The 20,487-nt window shown below is 43.6% G+C and overlaps 1 protein-coding gene across 6 annotated transcripts in view; it reads right to left on the bottom strand.

The window, feature by feature from the left end:
- Window positions 1–4,047: 4,047 nt before the first annotated feature.
- The window catches only part of ptbp1b (polypyrimidine tract binding protein 1b), a 35,446-nt gene continuing 19,006 nt past the window's right edge, over window positions 4,048–20,487 (bottom strand). For 5 of the 6 annotated variants that reach the window (XM_042416125.1, XM_042416126.1, XM_042416123.1 and 2 more), the window contains 7 exons: window positions 16,770–16,847; window positions 16,374–16,516; window positions 13,312–13,345; window positions 11,319–11,411; window positions 10,989–11,205; window positions 10,671–10,748; window positions 4,048–7,459 (listed from right to left, as the gene is read on the bottom strand). In XM_042416125.1, coding sequence (XP_042272059.1) covers window positions 7,327–7,459; window positions 10,671–10,748; window positions 10,989–11,205; window positions 11,319–11,411; window positions 13,312–13,345; window positions 16,374–16,516; window positions 16,770–16,847 — 776 coding nt within the window. In that variant the 3' untranslated portion in view covers window positions 4,048–7,326. The remainder of the gene's footprint in view (window positions 7,460–10,670; window positions 10,749–10,988; window positions 11,206–11,318; window positions 11,412–13,311; window positions 13,346–16,373; window positions 16,517–16,769; window positions 16,848–20,487) is intronic. The other variant, XM_042416124.1, reaches the window with a different exon arrangement.

Here is a 20,487-nt window from a genome sequence, read left to right as displayed (position 1 = left end):
ACTGATGCTTCACTATTAATAATCTAATGATGTCATATATAATAATATATCAGTCAGAGGGACCAAACCACTACTTTTACTGCAATACTTTAACTACATCAAGCTCATAATACTTATGTACTTTTACTGCAATACTTTAACTACATCAAGCTCATAATACTTATGTACTTTTACTGCAATACTTTAACTACATCAAGCTCATAATACTTATGTACTTTTACTGCAATACTTTAACTACATCAAGCTCATAATACTTATGTACTTTTACTGCAATACTTTAACTACATCAAGCTCATAATACTTATGTACTTTTACTGCAATACTTTAACTACATCAAGCTCATAATACTTATGTACTTTTACTGCAATACTTTAACTACATCAAGCTGATAATACTTATGTACTTTTACTGCAATACTTTAACTACATCATCAGGTTCATTTGAAGCTTTTAGTTTGAACTTTTCTTCATTTCATTGCAGTGAAAACTCACTTTTTATAAAACAACAGAACATAAAATAACAGTGTGTGTGTGTATCAGTGTGTGTGTGTGTATCAGTGTGTGTGTGTGTGTGTGTGTGTGTGTGTGTGTGTGTATCAGTGTGTGTGTGTGTGTGTGTGTGTGTTTTGGGGATTATGGTAAATCTCTCTGGAGGGTTTCAGCCGTGTGAGACCAAGCTGGCGTGCCGGCGTTTTCTTTTTTCCCACAATCCCTCTTTGTTTGGCGGCGTGTCGGCGGTTCAACATGTGAGAATAAGAAGACACGGATATGAACTTCCTGCAGTCTGTAAAGCTTCAGATCTTCTGAATGTGAAACTGAACGCTTCACTTGTCTCTTCTTCTTCTTCTTGTGTGTCAGTCCTCCTCTTTTCTTCTTCTTTATCTCTGAATAAGAATCAAACCTTTGATCGTCTCAGCTGCTCAAACTTTCCTCTCATTGTTCCAGTTTGTAAAAGCAGAAAACGCTTTAATGTTTTATATGAAACTGGAGATTTTAAAACAGCTGATGTTGATGATCAATAAACAAACATGAAGCTTTAAAATGTTTCTCTGGGTTTTACTTTAATTTCAGCAGCTCGTCCAATAATCTGAAGAAATTAAATATTTTAAAGTGACAGATTGAATGTTAAAGGCTGAATGATCAGTCAGCTGTTTGTCTTTCAGTGTTTGGATGTTAATTTATCACTTAAAAGTCTGTTTTTATCACAAATACATGATTGAAGTCATTCAGACTGAAAACTTTCAGTTTCCTTTTTTTAACAAACACGTTTTAAAACATAAATTATTTCAATAATAATTTGAGTCTTATTTAGTTTTTCCACAAAAAACATTCAGTGATGTCATTAAAACGTCTTAAATCATTGTTAAAACGTCTTAAATCATCATTAAAACGTCTTAAATCATCATTAAAACGTCTTAAATCATCATTAAAACGTCTTAAATCATCATTAAAACATCTTAAATCATCATTAAAACGTCTTAAATCATCATTAAAACGTCTTAAATCATCATTAAAACATCTTAAATCATCATTAAAACATCTTAAATCATCATCATCTCCTTCAGTAAATCTGTGAATCTTCATATTGTTGATGTTTCCTGCTTCGCTGTGATGTCATCGACCCCACGGCCTGCTTCGCTGTGATGTCATCGACCCCGCGGCCTGCTTCGCTGTGATGTCATCGACCCCGCAGGTGCGTTCAGGTGCTTCAGGGTTGCTGTTGTTCTGCAGGAACTTTAAATTATCAAAACATCTTAAATCACAAATAAAGTTGTTTTTCATATTTTGTTTCTTGGTGTTGAAGAGCAGAAATAAACATTAAAGGACGAATTCACAGTTTATCAAGTGTGTCATTAAACCAACAGTCAGTGTGTTTCTTGCTGTAATCATTCCTCCTGTTCATACTGACCATTAGAAGATCCCTTCATAATGACCTTACAATGGAAGTGATGGAGGACAAAATCCACAGTCTGAAGCTAATATGAAGCTTCAGCGTCCAAATGAGTCAAATCAAGTAGATATCTTTTAACGTTACAGTCTTTTTAGTGCCAAAGTTCCTCTTTTTGTTACTATACTTCCACCTGCAGCTCAACAGGGAAACACACACAGAAAATAAAATAAATAGAAATGATTTTACTTTGTTCTTTATCAGTTGAATATTTATTGTTGTTTATAGTTTTTGGTAAATGAAGAATAATTTCACTAAATGTGTCGCAGTAAAACCTGATTCACCATCAAACTGCAGAATAATTTATTATTATTTATTATTTATTATATCGTGTTTCTTCAACACACAATAATTCATAACGATATAATTAAATTAACACCAGAAAATGAAGGGATGAATAAATGTAGCTGATAGTTTCATCAAACAACATAAAATAAATAAATGATTTCTACACATTTAACTACAGTTCAGATATTTTACAGCTTCACAAATGAAACAGCGTCTCGTTCTGACGTCTTTGATGTTTTCATGTCTCAGTTTGAAGTTCAGCAGATTCACTTCTCGTTTTATGTGTGTTTGCTGCCACCTGCTGCTGATCAATATATCACTTCATACCAGTTCATATCACTTCATACCAGTTTATACCAGTTTATACCAGTTCATATCACTTCATACCAGTTTATACCAGTTTATACCAGTTTATACCAGTTCATATCACTTCATACCAGTTCATATCACTTCATACCAGTTTATACCAGTTTATACCAGTTAAATCACTGCACATCAACATTTATTTGGCAGATATTTGACTCAAAGATGACCTGCAGGTATTTTCCACCTCAGTGTTGTGTGTGTAAAGCTGGTGCATTGTGGGTAACGTATCAGGTTCATTATGAGTTCAGTGACCTGAAGAGATAAAAACAAATAAACGTTCAGCTTTAAATGTTTCAGATTCAGTTTAATTTCCAGTTCAATCTAAAGTCTGACTTCCTGTTTGGTTTATTAAACATCATCATTACATGAATATCTTCATCACCGCTGGACGTTGGACTGAAGTTCTTTGAGAGATTTATAATCTCTTAGTTTACAAAGTCCAGAAGTTTTGATCAGCAGCACAACAAGCTGTAAACAGAACAGCGTTACTGCACATGCTCAGTAGCGTCTGTCTTACACAGAACTACATGATGCTGTTATTAGTGTTTGGATGAAGGATCATGTGACCAGCGGTGAGACTCACTGATATATCAGCTTCAATACAAACACAACGCTGGTCATCAGATCAGTTTATTGTTGGTTTGGATCCAAACATGAAGACAAAGATAGAAAATCAGCAGATTGATCCTTTAAAGACTGTGTGTCTGTTTTTATGGGATGTTTGTCTGCACATATATTCATCGTGTTGCTTGGAGAATCATTTTCATTATTTCTTTTTAAACTCACATAGTTTACTTTGTTTCTTTTAATATATTTATTGTTCAGACATAAGAAGAGAAAACATGAACAACAGCTGAACGAAAACAACAAACACAACAAAACTAATGAAACAGATCAGCTGAGCGTCTGAAGTTAAACCTCGTCCTGGTTCCCACTTCCTCCACATGACGGGAGACGCCGAGTTCACTGATGATGTGAAAAGGTTTTACAGTGAAGATAATCAATAAGTATCAGTTCTGTATTGATTGAGGATCCTGATGTTCATACAAAACATTCGTTATTGGTTCAAAGGATGAAAATGTGAATGTGTCCTAGTGAGTCTGGAAATATTAGACCATGTTTGTAATGTTTCCTGTTTTTAATCATGCAGAGATGAGTGTGTGGGTCCAGTGGCATTATGGGTAATGTAGGCGCCAGGTTCAGCTCTTTATTGTTCTTGCTTTTAACAAACATCCTGAAGTTTAATCTGAACTGTTTATTTGTCTCTTTTTAGTTTTGGTTTCATGGTTTAGTGTTTTTATGCTGCTTTGCATCAATAAAGATCTGAACTAAAGACGTGAAATGTTGAGAGGAAATGAGACATTATATTAGTTTTATAATTATTAGTAATATGAATGTTTTGTCAGCCTGACAGACGGCGCAGAGGGAAAACAGACGACTCAAGGCTTCAGTTTTAGATAAAAAGTGATTTAATCTGTTTTTTCCTTTGTGACACAAACAGTGTAAGGCTCAGAACCGTCACACACTTTAATCAAAATATACACGTTTCATCAGATATAAAACCAACAATCAGCTCTCAGACACTAAACTGTGGTATAAAACACGTATGTACAACCCGCCTCCCCCACCGACCCTCCACCTGTTACTGGTCCCATTCCCGCCTCACCTGAAGCTGCGTGATGCATTCAAGTCACCTGAGAGAAACCGTCCGTCAGAGTCTGACAGCGTCCATGATGTCATCGAACACTGACGTTCATGTCTGGACTTCCTGTTGGGCCGATACTGACGCGCACTAGTTGATTGATTAGTTGAGGATTAATTTGTCCATTCTGATCATTTATTAACTGTTTAAAACTGTTTTAACACAAAGAATCTTCTCTGGCAGCAGCTTCTCACATGTTTCCAGTTTTTCATGATAGTAAACTCACATCTTTGTGTTTGTGATAAAACGAGTCTGAATATGTTTGACTGGGCCTCAGAGAATAATGATCAATACTTTATACACTGATCAATCATTGATTATTAAAGACAATAATGACCGTCCTCCGATGATGCAACAATGGGAGCTGTTCCTCAGTTTGATAAAACACAACTTTACTACTAAAGAGCTCAATAGAAACTAAAACTATTAAAGTCTTCAAACAGAGTCCCTCTTCAGGACCAGGACCAGGACCAGGACCAGGACCAGGACCAGCTGTCAGAGCAGATTATGGAGGAAACCTGAACTTTCATTTTACAACATGCTTCACATAAACTGCAAGTTTGCTGCAGGATGTTTTTGGTCTTGAATTGGAAGCAGTGGTCCTACAGCTGTCGACTCTGACTGGACCAGAACCAGAACCAGAACCAGAACCAGAACCAGCGTTCAGCACTTTGAACCTACAGTCACTAACGGCTGCTGTATGTCGTCGTCCTCACAGTGAACCAGCTTCACTTTACGTTTTAGAAGTTTTATGAAGAAAAAAGTTTTGTGTGATTTAAAATAGTTTGAGTTTTTGAGGTTTAACACACAGTAAATATCTGTATACGAACGGATGGAGGAGTAAGAACCACCTCCTGTTGGTATTAATAGTTTATTGGGGATAATGTAGTTCTCAGCTTAACAACTACAGTTCCCATAATGCTTTGGGGGATAGAGGGGATGAAGTCAGTATCATGGATGTATTACAGGAATGATGCTCTCAGCTCTCTGCGGTCAGCTGTGGACGTCTGAGCTCATAGTTGTTTACATTCAGGAGACGTCACTTCCTGTTCACGCTGTGACCATCAGACTACTTTCACTGGATCACAGACGCTGATTAGAAGGAAACATCTAAAGTTTATTTTTAGATATTTATAGTCACACTGAATCTAACAAGATGTGTTTCATGTCTGTGTTCAGATTTCAGTCCATTGGATGTAAAGGGTTAAAGAGTGCAATGGATTGTGGGATACAGAAGACGTCAGTTGTGTCTAAATTCAGGGAAAGACAGTTGAAGTTGTGAGTCTGTGGACTTGTTAGTAAAGGAGTCTGAACAGCAACCATCTAAACACTGAGCACAACATGTTTCTTTCCTAGGCGTCTTGAATGCACCACGACTGCCCTCAGCAGCTCTCGTTCAGACAGTGATGGAGCTTCGTCAGGTGGACATCTGAGCGGCTGGAATGTCGACGTAATAATATTAAGACACAGATGAACCAAACCAGCATCTTCTGGTTTCAGTACGTCTCTGGCGGCTGCGGGGTTTCTTCTCCATCGAGCTTTCATCGAAGAATAAAAAGGAATTAATGCCTGATGTACGACTCAGCGCTGCGTTGAAGGCACTCCACATAACATCTGGTTTTGCAATAAATTCAGACTGAAGTCGCACCATCAAGCGGTGGAGTGAATCCAGTGAAGCGGTCGAGAAATTAATTAAAACATTCCCACAGGAAAACATCAAGAAAGCCTAAACCTGTTCACCATCGTCTATGTTTTAGTCCTTAAAACCAGAAACCTGAGGCAGGCAGATTTGTTTGCATCTAAAAGGCCGTTTTTGGTTTCAGCTGTAGTGGATTAAAAACTTATAAATAAACCGTTCAGAGAGGCAACAAGACAAACAAGACAAGCGAACATCGTGATGCACAAATCCATCAGAACACTACGGAAACAAAACAACATTCGTCTGCGGATTGTAAAAGGCAACAGAGCGCCGAGAGGAACCGTCGAGCTCGCAGACACCAAAACCCAACAAATAAAAGTTTAGGAATGATTAAAATATTGCTACAATATTTGATTTGAATAAAACGTGATTGCATACATGAAAATAAAATGAATCAAAAGAAATAGGAAAAATAGAATTGCATCTAGGACTAAAGACCCAGCAAACCCGCTAAATCAGAATCAGTTCACATGTTTGATGCTACAGTAACCAGCAGTACAAAACACTAACATAAAGGACTGGAAAACAACACCAATAAAATACACATAAAATATGGATATATCTGTAATAACATCTCATCAACAGTAAACATTTATCAACTGTAAACTTGCTCTTTGCCAATTTACAGAGGCATGATGGGAGATTTATTTTACATGTCAAAGTCGAGGTCATTCCTGGTCGTTCAGGAATAAGGCACAGGGATCATCTGAAGGCCAAACCAGGCCCGTCTGAACGAGGCCTGGTCTAAGATCTGACAGCCGAGGGTAAATCCATGACTTCCCAAACACTGTCAGAGCTGATATTTTACAGGCAGAAGTGTTACTTCAAAAGGGGAACGATTAGAGAAGAGGAGCAAGGCCACAGGAAATAAAGTGAGAGCTGGGAATCTGAGATTAAAGAGTTAAGTCAGAATTTGAAGAACTGAAGTCAGAATTTTATGTTAAATAAATCAGAATTGACTTTAATTCCTTGATTTAGACATTAAAGTCAAAAGGCATGAGTGGCTAAAAGTTAACAACTTCACAACAAGAAGGCAAGAAGGAATTTCCAACTGTATTCAAATACTTCTTCAGTCTTCAAATTCTGACTTTAGTTCCAGAATTTTGAGATTAAATGCAAAATGATGACTTCTTCGGACTTCTTCCTAAAGTGACCCTAAAACCTCTGAAGGCAAAGAACCAAAAATTAGTTTAAAAAATAATTTAACTTTACACCAGACTTCACGGTGGTCTCTGCAGACGCGTTGGAATGATCGGAGTGTAGTGGACACCACTGACTCCGCTCTCAGAGGAGCGTGGAGGATTCAGATGGTGGAGTCCGAGGCTCAGATGGAGGACTTGGAGAAGGAGACCCGAAGGTGGTGGTTCTCTCCCAGGTCATGGTTGTGAAACTCTATGAGGGACTCGATTGCCTCCTCCACTGAGCCCATCTGGATCAGAGCCATCTTATGGTCCTTCCTGAAGGAGAGACCAACAGGATGTTCTTAAAACACCGTACAGGAAGTCTACAATGTCACATGACTAAATAACAGTAGAGAGAGGGGCTTCAGGGCAGGAGTGAAGGCTACAGTGCCAGCTGGAAAGCCTTAGGACCAGGATAAAGGCATTGGGTCATGGCGAGGACATGGGCTTGAGGGCAAGGATAGGGGCTTAAAGACAAGGACATGGACTTCAGGACCAGGACGAGGACATGGGCTTTGGGACAAGGATAGGGGCTTCGGGACAAGGACATGTGCTTCGGGACAAGAGTAGGGGCTTTGGGACAGGGACACGGGCTTCGGGACAAGGACACGGGCATTGCGACAAGGACATGTGCTTTGGGACAAGGACAAGGGACCAGGACATGGGCTTTGGGACAAGGCCACGGGCTTCAAGACAAGGACATGGACTTTGGGACAAGGATAGGAGCTTCAGGACCAGGACAAGGGCAAGGGCTTTGGGACAAAGACACAGGCTTCAGGACAAGGATAGGGGCTTCAGGACCAGGACAAGGGCTTTGGGACAAGGACTTAGGCTTCAGGACAAAGACACAGGCTTCAGAACAAGGATAGGAGCTTCAGGACCAGGACAAGGGCTTTGGGACAAGGATAGGGGCTTCAAGACGAGGACATGTGCGTCAAGACAAGGATAGGGGCTTCAGGACCAGGACAAGGGCTTTGGGACAAGGCCACGGGCTTCAGGACAAGGATAGGGGCTTCAGGACCAGGACAAGGGCTTCAGGACCAGGACAAGGGCTTCGGGACAAGGACATGGACTTCGGGACAAGGACATGTAGGGTTTTTCCATTGGCACTTTTGGCCGCGCTGAGTCAAACCATGCCACGTTGATTCGTGTTTCCATTACCAGTTTTACTGTGCCTTTATGCCGAGTCACGCCTGAGATGGACCATCTCCAGAGTCGGGCCAAAGCAGACCCAACCCGCCTCCAAGTGGGTTGCAGTGACGTCTCCCCAACCGCGGCCAACCCGTGACGACCCCCCTTCTCCCCCTCAAACAAGCTGTGTTGCGCAGCGAGACTCAACTCATGTCTGTGCTGGAGACCAGAAAGAAAGACGTTTTTAAAAGCCTCGGTGTTCAGCTCTCAGTATTTTTGTACCTTCTAACTGAATCTCTTTGGTTTGAAGTTTAGTTTCTTTCCTGTGTCCGTCTGTACTTTCAGATATCTGCTTTATTTTACCGTTTCCTGATCGCAGTTTAGTTACTGCTGATGAAAACACATTTCCTGCTGCTGCTACTTCATATTAAAAGCTTTTAAATAACAAAATAATGGGGGACTTTTATAGTGAAGAATTTATAGAAACTGAAATGTGTTTATCTACCGTTTTACAGCTGCAACTTGACCACTAGTCACAACCGTGATGTATACAGCCCACTGCTTTCAACGAGCAACAAGCGCGTCATCAGTTAAAGACATACCTGCACCAAGTCAAACTGAGTCAAACCAAGCTAGCACATGTGTATGGAAAAGACCTAATGGGCTTCTGGACAAGGACATGGGCTTCAGGACAAGGACATGGGCTTCGGGACAAGGATAGGAGCTTCAGGACCAGGACAAGGGCAAGGGCTTTGGGACAAAGACACAGGCTTCAGAACAAGGATAGGAGCTTCAGGACCAGGACAAGGGCTTTGGGACAAGGACACGGGCTTTGGGACAAGGATAGGGGCTTCAAGACGAGGACATGTGTGTCAAGACAAGGATAGGGGCTTCAGGACCAGGACAAGGGCTTTGGGACAAAGACATGGGCTTCGGGTCAAGGACACGGGCTTTGGGAAAAGGACATGGGCTTCAGGACAAGGACATGGGCTTTGGGACAAGGACAGGGGCTTCAGGACAAGGACATGGGCTTCGGGACAAGGACATGGGCTTCAGGAAAAGGACATGGGCTTCGGGACAAGGACATGGGCTTTGGGACAAGGACAGGGGCTTCAGGACAAGGACATGGGCTTTGGGATAAGGACATGGGCTTTGGGATAAGGACATGGGCTTTGGGAAAAGGACATGGGCTTCAGGACAAGGACATGGGCTTTGGGATAAGGATAAGGGCTTTGGGATAAGAACAGGGACCTCAGCTCGGGCATGAAGGGGAAAAATGAGGGCTTCGGGCAAGGAAGAAGACTTTGTTTCAGGGCAAACACAGGGACTTCAGAACTAGGAATGGAACTAAAAAGGGCAAAGACAGGGGCTTTGTAGTATTAAAGACTTCGGGACAGGGCATAAATGATTATTTCAGAATAGGGCAGGAGGAAGGACTTCAGCACATGGATAAAAGCTTCAGGATATGAACGAAGGTCTCAAGGCAAGCCCAAAGACTTTGAGGGGGAAGGATGAAGGCCTTAAGGAAGGATGGAGGGATGGATGCAGGCTCTGAGGGAAGGATGGAGGCAAGGATGAAGGCTCTAAGGGAAGGATGAGGGGAAGGATGAAGGCTCTAAGGGAAGGATGAGGGGAAGGATGAAGGCTCTAAGGGAGGGATGAGGGGAAGGATGAAGGCTCTAAGGGAGGGATGAGGGGAAGGATGAAGGCTCTAAGGGAAGGATGGAGGGAAGGATGCAGGCTCTGAGGGAAGGATGAAGGCTCTGGGGGAAGGATGAGGGGAAGGATGAAGGCTTTGAGGGAAGGATGAAGACCATAAGGGAAGGATGAGGGGAAGGATGAAGGCTTTGAGGGAAGGATGAAGGCTCTGAGGGAAGGATGAAGGCTTTGAGGGAAGGATGAAGGCTTTGAGGGAAGGATGCAGGCTCTGAGGGAAGAATGCAGGCTCTGAGGGAAGGATGAGGGGAAGGATGAAGGCTTTGAGGGAAGGATGAAGGCTTTGAGGGAAGAATGCAGGCTCTGAGGGAAGGATGAGGGGAAGGATGAAGGCTTTGAGGGAAGGATGAAGGCTCTAAGGGAAGGATGGAGGGAAGGATGCAGGCTCTGAGGGAAGAATGCAGGCTCTGAGGGAAGAATGCAGGCTCTGAGGGAAGGATGAGGGGAAGGATGAAGGCTCTGAGGGAAGGATGCAGGCTCTAATGGAAGGATGAAGGCTCTGAGGGAAGGATGGAGGGAAGGATGCAGGCTCTGAGGGAAGGATGGAGGGAAGGATGCAGGCTCTGAGGGAAGGATGCAGGCTTTGGGGCTGGACAGGAACTTGAGGGCAAAGAGTACAGACAGGTAATGAATAACTTACTGGAAGAATTTAAAGGCCTTGACCATGGCTCCTGAGCTGGAAAACAGCAGTTTGAGGTCATCTTCAACCACAGAAGGGCTGCAAAAACAAACAGACCATTAGATCTGAACAGCAGGTTTGGGCACCTTCACACAGTGGGTTATTTGTTTACTAAGAAAGAAAAATGATCCAACTACATTTTGAGACGAAAATATAATGTAGCAGATGACATTATCTGCACCGCATGTACATAAACCACATACTGAGTCTGATTTGAGGAATGTTGCGGGTTGTACTAGTTTGACAGGCCAGGTGTTGCTAAGGGGATGATGGACTCACGGGATGTTGGAGAGGTGTAAGGTGGCAGAAGGGGGGAAGATGTTAGAGTAGTTTTTGGAGCCGGGCTTCTTGAAGCGGTGCAGGGGGGAGTTGCTGTAGTCTTTGGTCAGGCCCTGGTCCTCGTGGCCTTCACGGGGAAGCTGGACGCTGGTGTGTTTGGACAGCGTGATGCGCAGAGGCTTCCCATGCAGTCGCTGGCCGTTCAGGTGACTCATGGCTGCAAACCAGACGGGTGGAGAACGCTGCTACAGTTTCTGACTAGATAATTTAACCTTTCATTTCATTATTTATTTTGGCAGAGGAGCACACAGAGCATGTGTAAGGTGTTACCTAGCTGAGCCTGTGTGCTGTCAGACATCTGAACCAGAGCGTTCTCCTTCTTGTTGAACAGAATCTTGACTCTCATCACGTCACCATAAACACCTTTACACACATCCAGAGAAACACAACAGGTTACCTTTTACATCCTTAACGGGAAGCGATACAAACATGATAACCATCAAATAAAGCTATGTCCATTAAACCCGACAGGAAGCTGTGTATGAAACTGGTCTGACTGCAGCCTGCCGAGCCAGTGACCCTTGGTCTTATGGTCAATAAAAGAGAAAATTTAACTGAATATTGGAAAAGATAAATGGCCTTTAAAGACACAGGGATGTAAAACCTGGAGGTGAAGGGAGAGGCAGCAGTGAGACGCTGCCATCAGAGACACTAACAAATTTGTGAATTTAATTTGGAAGGCGGGAATTCCTGAATGGTTATACACAGGAAATGCAAGTGAGGAAATTAGGGGTAAGGGTCAGAGAAAATTAAAATGGCAGATTACACTGTGTAGGAACTATGAATTATGGGAGTGTTGACTAAAAAACCAAGAGCAGCTGATTCAGCACTGAGGACATGCAAACTGAAAGAAACCCGACATGCAAACTCAAGAACTGACACTCAAGTTTACTGAATGAAGATGAAATTCACAATAAATGCAGCTCCTCAGAGTTTACTGAACGCAATGTCTCAGACAGTTGGTCAGGTGCGTACAGGTTTAACAGTGAAACTAGTGTTGTCCTCTTTAAACCATGGCTTAAAATGTTAAACTGTGTGGGTGAAGTGTCATCTGATAAATGGAAGTCACATCCACACTTTTAGTTTCTGAGATTTGCCTCCAGCCAGAAAAAACAGAGGTGAATGAAATTAAGGCTGCAGCTTATTTCCAGCATCGTTTTTGGCCTTTATTAGACAGTCAGCACAGAGAGAGACAGGAAACACGGGGAGAGAGAGGGGCATGGCTGGGAGTCGAACAACCATTAGGCCACCAGGGCGCCCCGCTTATTTCCATTATCGATTAGTACACAGATTATTTTCTTGGTTAATCTTTTGGTCTGTAAAATGTTAGAGAAATTATGATGGGTACTTTTTACTGAGTCCAAGTTGTCACTGACAGCTGACTACTATATAGATAATCAAAATAGTTGCTGGTTAATTTTCTGTTGATCAACTAATCAATTAACCAACTAATCAATTCAGGTCTGACTCAGGTCAGCACTGAGTACCACTTGTATAAATATCAAGATGGTCAAATGTACAGACGCTGACAAATGAAAGGAAAAACTGACATAAAGTGTGTCAGTAAGGTGTTGGACCACCAGAACAGCTTCAGAGCTCGTTATTGATCTTACAGTCTCTGAACATCATTGATCATAAAGATCTTCCTCATGTGGTGTTGTGATGATGATGCTGGGTTGAGATCTGGTGACTGTGAAGGTCATAACATGATTCACATCATTCATTGTCATCCTGGAAGAGACCACTCCCATCAGGATAAAGCTGATCACTCACAACTACTTTGTATTGATTAGCAGTGACCTTTCCCTCTAAGGGCACAAGTGGACCCAAACCATGTCAGCATAACAGAGCCCCCAAACCCCCTCACTGTAGGGATCCAGCATTCAGACCTGGACCAGACCCCCTCACTGTAGGGGTCCAGCATTCAGAGCTGGACCAGACCCCCTCACTGTAGGGGTCCAGCACTGTCAGTTTGGTGCCAGTGTTGAAGGACTCACCTTCACTAAACACACCTGATGCTACTTTCTGATGAGCCTCAAGTCTTTTTACATGTCTCACTATTAAACATGAACTCATGTGAAACCGCTGAGCGGAGAAGCTGCAAATATTGTGAATAAACTCAAATCAACACGCAAAAACCAGACAAAATCAGCAGACACTCATTTTCATTTAACAAACAAAACAAAAAAATGAAATAAAAAGAGGAAAAACAAACAGGATCTTAAATCAGAACAACCAGGTGGTACTGATATTTCAAACATACCGAAGAGAATAAAGAGGCAGTGGGGCGTAACTCTCTTTAAAGACAGCAGAGAAGGCAGCGGAGGGACAGGACAGGTAAAGGTGGGAGGGCAGGACAGGTGGAGGGTCCGAGGCGTTTCCATGGCAACAAATTAAAAGGAAAAAAAAAGACAGGTGAGGGGTCAATCAGAAGGTTAATTACCTTTGGAGAGGAGGGGGCAGATAATGTCAATATGAGGCGAACAAATTCACACATGACTGGACAGGTGAGTGTGTGTGTGTGTGTGTGAGTGTGTGTGTGTGTGTGTGTGTGTGTGTGAGTGTGTGTGAGTGTGTGTGTGTGTGTGTGTGTGTGTGTGTGTGTGTGTGTGAGTGTGTGTGTGTGTGTGAGTGTGTGTGTGTGTGTGTGTGTGTGTGTGAGTGTGTGTGTGTGTGTGTGTGTGAGTGTGTGTGTGTGAGTGTGTGTGTGTGAGTGTGTGTGTGTGTGTTGAATGTGAAGGCATTAAAAACTCATTACAGGAAGTGAGAGGATGAGACACAAAGGTAAAAACATCATTAAATGTCTGACATCACAGAAGAAGAAACAGGAGGTCAAACTGGACTGAAACGATAATGATGATGATGACGATGATGATGATGATGGACGACAGCCAATCAGGAGGACACACTGATGATATGTTTGTGATGATGTAACAGCTGGGCATGCTCAGTAACCTCTCACAGCAGCTGAGGATGAGGAGGATTCACTTCCTGTACTGCCAGACTGAGGAGCTGCTACAGATGATGTTTATCATGAAGCAGGTCCGGATCAGCTCTGACACGTTTCCCCTGCAGGAACTTTCACTGGGACCCAGGAACCATTTCAGGGACCAACGTTCAAATTTAGCTCCTGGTGCAACAAAGTCCCTATTGTGTCTAATGGTCCAGGAACGACTGGTGCAAAGGTTATGGTGTTTTAAGGACAGGTTCATAATTGTAAAGTCTGTCTGAAAGCAACAGTCAGGTGCCCACATGGACTTAGTCCGTACTGGCCCTGCAGAGATCCCGTCTTCCATCACTTCCAGTGAAGTGATGGAGGTTTCAACAGCCTGACTTAGACAAACAAAGTGAGTATTTTCTAAAGTTACAGACTTTCTTAGGATATAATTCTGTTGTTATCCCTCCTCTGCAGTTTAGCATGGAAACACTGTAAGGAAGCACAAAGGAAATTTTGTACTAAGAAGACAGTAACTTTAAGAAAATACCTACTTTATTTCACTGACATGGCCTGTTGAAGCCACATGTTAGCTGGAGATAAACTTTTAAATACATCTGGCACATCTGACTGGAGGTCAGTAGATTTTGTCTCCTGTAACTAACATTGGAGAAGCTTTAGGATTAATCTTTTAATATCCAGTATGAACAGGAGGAATGATCTCTTTACTGTTCATACGGACACCTGACTGCTGGTTTAAGTCACACTTGAAAAACTGTGAACCCGTCTGCTAAAGTTAAGTAATGTTCTTGGTCTCCTGATGAGTTTTATAAGATATTAAGAGTCAACGACGTGTTTTTTCCTAAAAAGACAAACAAACAAAAACTTCTGATTTCGTTCTTTGGTTCCACTATTTGTTGAAAAGGAACTATTTGATGTTTAGTTGTGTCAGTATCCTCCACAACAGAGTAAACCTGCCATGTTTGACTTTACTAATGAATGAAGAGCATTACAAAGTCCGCCTCTAAAGTTCCTGTACCTGTGGAAAGTAAAACCTCCATCAGAGCAGGACCTGTTTTTAAACCTGAACTCTCCTACAGGAACTATATTTAACGCAGGTTTAGTTCCTGAAAAGGTTCCTAGTCTCCGGGTGAAGGTCCTGCAGAGGAAACACTCTAAATCATCAGCTCACTGATTAGCAACAGAAAGAAGAAGAAACTTTCACACACTAAGTCATTACCTCTGCCACCTCCAACACTTACAGTACAGTCGGTACGTCAGTACAGTCAGTACAGTGGGTACAGTGGGTACAGTCAGTACAGTGGGTACAGTGGGTACAGTGGGTACAGTGGGTACAGTGGGTACAGTCGGTACAGTCAGTACAGTGGGTACAGTGGGTACAGTCAGTACAGTGGGTACAGTCAGTACAGTGGGTACAGTCAGTACAGTCAGTACAGTGGGTACAGTGGGTACAGTCAGTACAGTGGGTACAGTCAGTACAGTGGGTACAGTCAGTACAGTCAGTACAGTGGGTACAGTGGGTACAGTGGGTACAGTCAGTACAGTGGGTACAGTGGGTACAGTGGGTACAGTGGGTACAGTCGGTACAGTGGGTACAGTGGGTACAGTCGGTACAGTCAGTACAGTGGGTACAGTGGGTACAGTCAGTACAGTGGGTACAGTGGGTACAGTGGGTACAGTCAGTACAGTGGGTACAGTCAGTACAGTGGGTACAGTCAGTACAGTGGGTACAGTGGGTACAGTGGGTACAGTGGGTACAGTCAGTACAGTCAGTACGGTCGGTACAGTCTGTACAGTCAGTATGGTCAGTAGATCAACACAGTTGGTACAATCAGTACAGTGGGTACAGTCGGTACATCAGTACAGTCAGTACAGTGGGTACAGTCAGTACAGTGGGTACAGTGGGTACAGTCGGTACAGTGGGTACAGTGGGTACAGTGGGTACAGTCAGTACAGTGGGTACAGTGGGTACAGTCGGTACAGTGGGTACAGTGGGTACAGTCAGTGCAGTGGGTACAGTGGGTACAGTCAGTACAGTGGGTACAGTGGGTACAGTCAGTACAGTGGGTACAGTGGGTACAGTCGGTACAGTGGGTACAGTCGGTACAGTGGGTACAGTGGGTACAGTCGGTACAGTGGGTACAGTCGGTACCAAAGACAGCAGGTTTGTATACAATCAAACATCACAAATGTTTACTGAGAATAAAAACTCACAAATCAAGTTTGAGATTGTGTTTTTAAAGGATGTATTTTAAATGTTTTTAGAGGTTTACTGGATGCTTTGTGAACATCTGTTTCAAATTGATGATGGTGATGATGGTGATGATGATGATGGTGATGATGGTGATGGATTGAGCTGAAGCACTCACCTCGGGGTTCAGGTTGCTGACCAGCAGGACACAGTGTCCCGCAGGGATGGGGGGGAATCCCAGCCTGGTGGCCCCGGGGAGGGAAAGGGAGGCCAGGGCTCCGGGCAGAGCGGGGACCGTCAGGCCTGGATAGGGGGAGGACACTGGGAGAGGTGAGACGAGTGAACAACACTTCAAAATCTGCAGGAGACGCCCGAAACTCATCATACCACAACAGGATCTCATCCTCAATAAACGAGACTGTCATCATGTGTGATTAATTACAACAACATGTTTTCATGATATCGCCATGATTTACATGTAAATCTTTAGTCATATCGCCAGCAGGGCTGGGACTATGTACTGGCAGCAGGAGAGACGTGACCCTCTGCAGGTTAACGTGAACCTGAGACTCACCTGCTGGCTGGATGGTGAAGGTCGGCGGGAAGGCGTGAGTAGCTCCGGCGTACGGAGACGCTGAGATGATACCTGGAGCTGCAGACAGGTGAGACACTTGAGTTAGAGGTTCAACTCCCACCGAGATCACAGCGAGGTAACATCATAGTTTATATCAGGTGTTTTGATGTGACCGTTATCATTTTTAATTTGTTTGTTGTGATGTGATTTTGGATTTTACTGCTCTGTTCTATGTTTTTGGTCCTTTAACATCTTGAGACCATGTTTGTTTTCTTTGTGTATTTCTGGAGCATTTTTGTCTTTTTACAGGAAATGAGGGAAGAGAGAGAGAGAAGACATTTCAAAGTAATTTCACAGCAGCAGAATGTGAATAAATCCTCCAGGATGTGAGAAGGAGAGTAACAGGAAGTGACTTTTCTGTGTATTCAGAGTTCCCAGGTTACATTCTGATCCTCACTTTATTTTCTCATAAAAGATCATTTCATCAGTTTTGGTGGAAAGATGTTCCTGAAGTTCTTTGTTCTCATTGTTTTTATTTTATTGACTTTAAAAGACAAAGTTAAGATACAACAGTTTAAAACTGACATAGGAGGTAGGAGAGGTAATGAAGTATTCTCAGACTAAATAAAACTGTTTCATGCAGGTTTCACTTGCAGTTGGACTTGTTTCAGCCTTCGAGTCCATTGTTTTTATTGTTTATTCATCATTTTTGTTTTCAAAGACCACTTTTTATTTAGTTTCAGTCTTGTTTTGAATGTGGAAAAAAGGGCGGGAAGCCTGTTTAAATGTCTGATGTTGGATCTATCAGCTGATAATCAATCAGCAGCAGGACGACGAGACGCTGCAGGAAACTGTCATTTCACAGCTTTAAATGTTGACAGACAACATTTTACGCTGTAACATCCTGAATTCAACCGATAAAATAAATGAGATGAAACGATAAACACATAAAATATGTCTGAGGTGGAGGTGGTGTTACGGTTGTATTCTGAGGTTGCGGTGGTGTTACGGTTGTATTCTGAGGTGGAGGTGGTGTTACGGTTGTATTCTGAGGTGGAGGTGGTGTTACGGTTGTATTCTGAGGTGGAGGTGGTGTTACGGTTGTATTCTGAGGTTGCGGTGGTGTTACGGTTGTATTCTGAGGTTGCGGTGGTGTTACGGTTGTATTCTGAGGTGGAGGTGGTGTTATGGTTGTATTCTGAGGTGGAGGTGGTGTTACGGTTGTATTCTGAGGTGGAGGTGGTGTTATGGTTGTATTCTGAGGTCGCGGTGGTGTTACGGTTGTATTCTGAGGTGGAGGTGGTGTTACGGTTGTATTCTGAGGTGGAGGTGGTGTTACGGTTGTATTCTGAGGTGGAGGTGGTGTTATGGTTGTATTCTGAGGTCGCGGTGGTGTTACGGTTGTATTCTGAGGTCGTGGTGGTGTTACGGTTGTATTCTGAGGTGGAGGTGGTGTTACGGTTGTATTCTGAGGTGGAGGTGGTGTTACGGTTGTATTCTGAGGTCGCGGTGGTGTTACGGTTGTATTCTGAGGTGGAGGTGGTGTTACGGTTGTATTCTGAGGTTGCGGTGGTGTTACGGTTGTATTCTGAGGTGGAGGTGGTGTTATGGTTGTATTCTGAGGTTGCGGTGGTGTTACGGTTGTATTCTGAGGTTGCGGTGGTGTTACGGTTGTATTCTGAGGTGGAGGTGGTGTTACGGTTGTATTCTGAGGTGGAGGTGGTGTTATGGTTGTATTCTGAGGTGGAGGTGGTGTTACGGTTGTATTCTGAGGTGGAGGTGGTGTTACGGTTGTATTCTGAGGTGGAGGTGGTGTTACGGTTGTATTCTGAGGTGGAGGTGGTGTTACGGTTGTATTCTGAGGTCGCGGTGGTGTTACGGTTGTATTCTGAGGTGGAGGTGGTGTTACGGTTGTATTCTGAGGTTGCGGTGGTGTTACGGTTGTATTCTGAGGTGGAGGTGGTGTTACGGTTGTATTCTGAGGTGGAGGTGGTGTTATGGTTGTATTCTGAGGTCGCGGTGGTGTTATGGTTGTATTCTGAGGTCGCGGTGGTGTTACGGTTGTATTCTGAGGTGGAGGTGGTGTTACGGTTGTATTCTGAGGTTGCGGTGGTGTTACGGTTGTATTCTGAGGTGGAGGTGGTGTTATGGTTGTATTCTGAGGTCGCGGTGGTGTTACGGTTGTATTCTGAGGTGGAGGTGGTGTTACGGTTGTATTCTGAGGTTGCGGTGGTGTTACGGTTGTATTCTGAGGTGGAGGTGGTGTTATGGTTGTATTCTGAGGTCGCGGTGGTGTTACGGTTGTATTCTGAGGTTGCGGTGGTGTTACGGTTGTATTCTGAGGTCGCGGTGGTGTTACGGTTGTATTCTGAGGTGGCGGTGGTGTTACGGTTGTATTCTGAGGTTGCGGTGGTGTTACGGTTGTATTCTGAGGTGGAGGTGGTGTTACGGTTGTATTCTGAGGTGGAGGTGGTGTTACGGTTGTATTCTGAGGTGGAGGTGGTGTTATGGTTGTATTCTGAGGTCGCGGTGGTGTTACGGTTGTATTCTGAGGTGGAGGTGGTGTTACGATTGTATTCTGAGGTGGAGGTGGTGTTACGGTTGTATTCTGAGGTGGAGGTGGTGTTACGGTTGTATTCTGAGGTCGCGGTGGTGTTACGGTTGTATTCTGAGGTTGCGGTGGTGTTACGGTTGTATTCTGAGGTGGAGGTGGTGTTACGGTTGTATTCTGAGGTGGAGGTGGTGTTACGGTTGTATTCTGAGGTGGAGGTGGTGTTATGGTTGTATTCTGAGGTCGCGGTGGTGTTACGGTTGTATTCTGAGGTCGTGGTGGTGTTACGGTTGTATTCTGAGGTGGAGGTGGTGTTACGGTTGTATTCTGAGGTGGAGGTGGTGTTACGGTTGTATTCTGAGGTCGCGGTGGTGTTACGGTTGTATTCTGAGGTGGAGGTGGTGTTACGGTTGTATTCTGAGGTTGCGGTGGTGTTACGGTTGTATTCTGAGGTGGAGGTGGTGTTATGGTTGTATTCTGAGGTTGCGGTGGTGTTACGGTTGTATTCTGAGGTTGCGGTGGTGTTACGGTTGTATTCTGAGGTGGAGGTGGTGTTACGGTTGTATTCTGAGGTGGAGGTGGTGTTATGGTTGTATTCTGAGGTGGAGGTGGTGTTACGGTTGTATTCTGAGGTGGAGGTGGTGTTACGGTTGTATTCTGAGGTGGAGGTGGTGTTACGGTTGTATTCTGAGGTGGAGGTGGTGTTACGGTTGTATTCTGAGGTCGCGGTGGTGTTACGGTTGTATTCTGAGGTGGAGGTGGTGTTACGGTTGTATTCTGAGGTTGCGGTGGTGTTACGGTTGTATTCTGAGGTGGAGGTGGTGTTACGGTTGTATTCTGAGGTGGAGGTGGTGTTATGGTTGTATTCTGAGGTCGCGGTGGTGTTATGGTTGTATTCTGAGGTCGCGGTGGTGTTACGGTTGTATTCTGAGGTGGAGGTGGTGTTACGGTTGTATTCTGAGGTTGCGGTGGTGTTACGGTTGTATTCTGAGGTGGAGGTGGTGTTATGGTTGTATTCTGAGGTCGCGGTGGTGTTACGGTTGTATTCTGAGGTGGAGGTGGTGTTACGGTTGTATTCTGAGGTTGCGGTGGTGTTACGGTTGTATTCTGAGGTGGAGGTGGTGTTATGGTTGTATTCTGAGGTCGCGGTGGTGTTACGGTTGTATT

This window comes from Thunnus maccoyii, chromosome 7 (assembly GCF_910596095.1).
Source record: "Thunnus maccoyii chromosome 7, fThuMac1.1, whole genome shotgun sequence".
NCBI lineage: Eukaryota > Metazoa > Chordata > Actinopteri > Scombriformes > Scombridae > Thunnus > Thunnus maccoyii.
The sequence above is the reverse complement of the archived record's forward strand: the minus strand, read 5'-3'. Positions and strand labels throughout refer to the sequence as shown.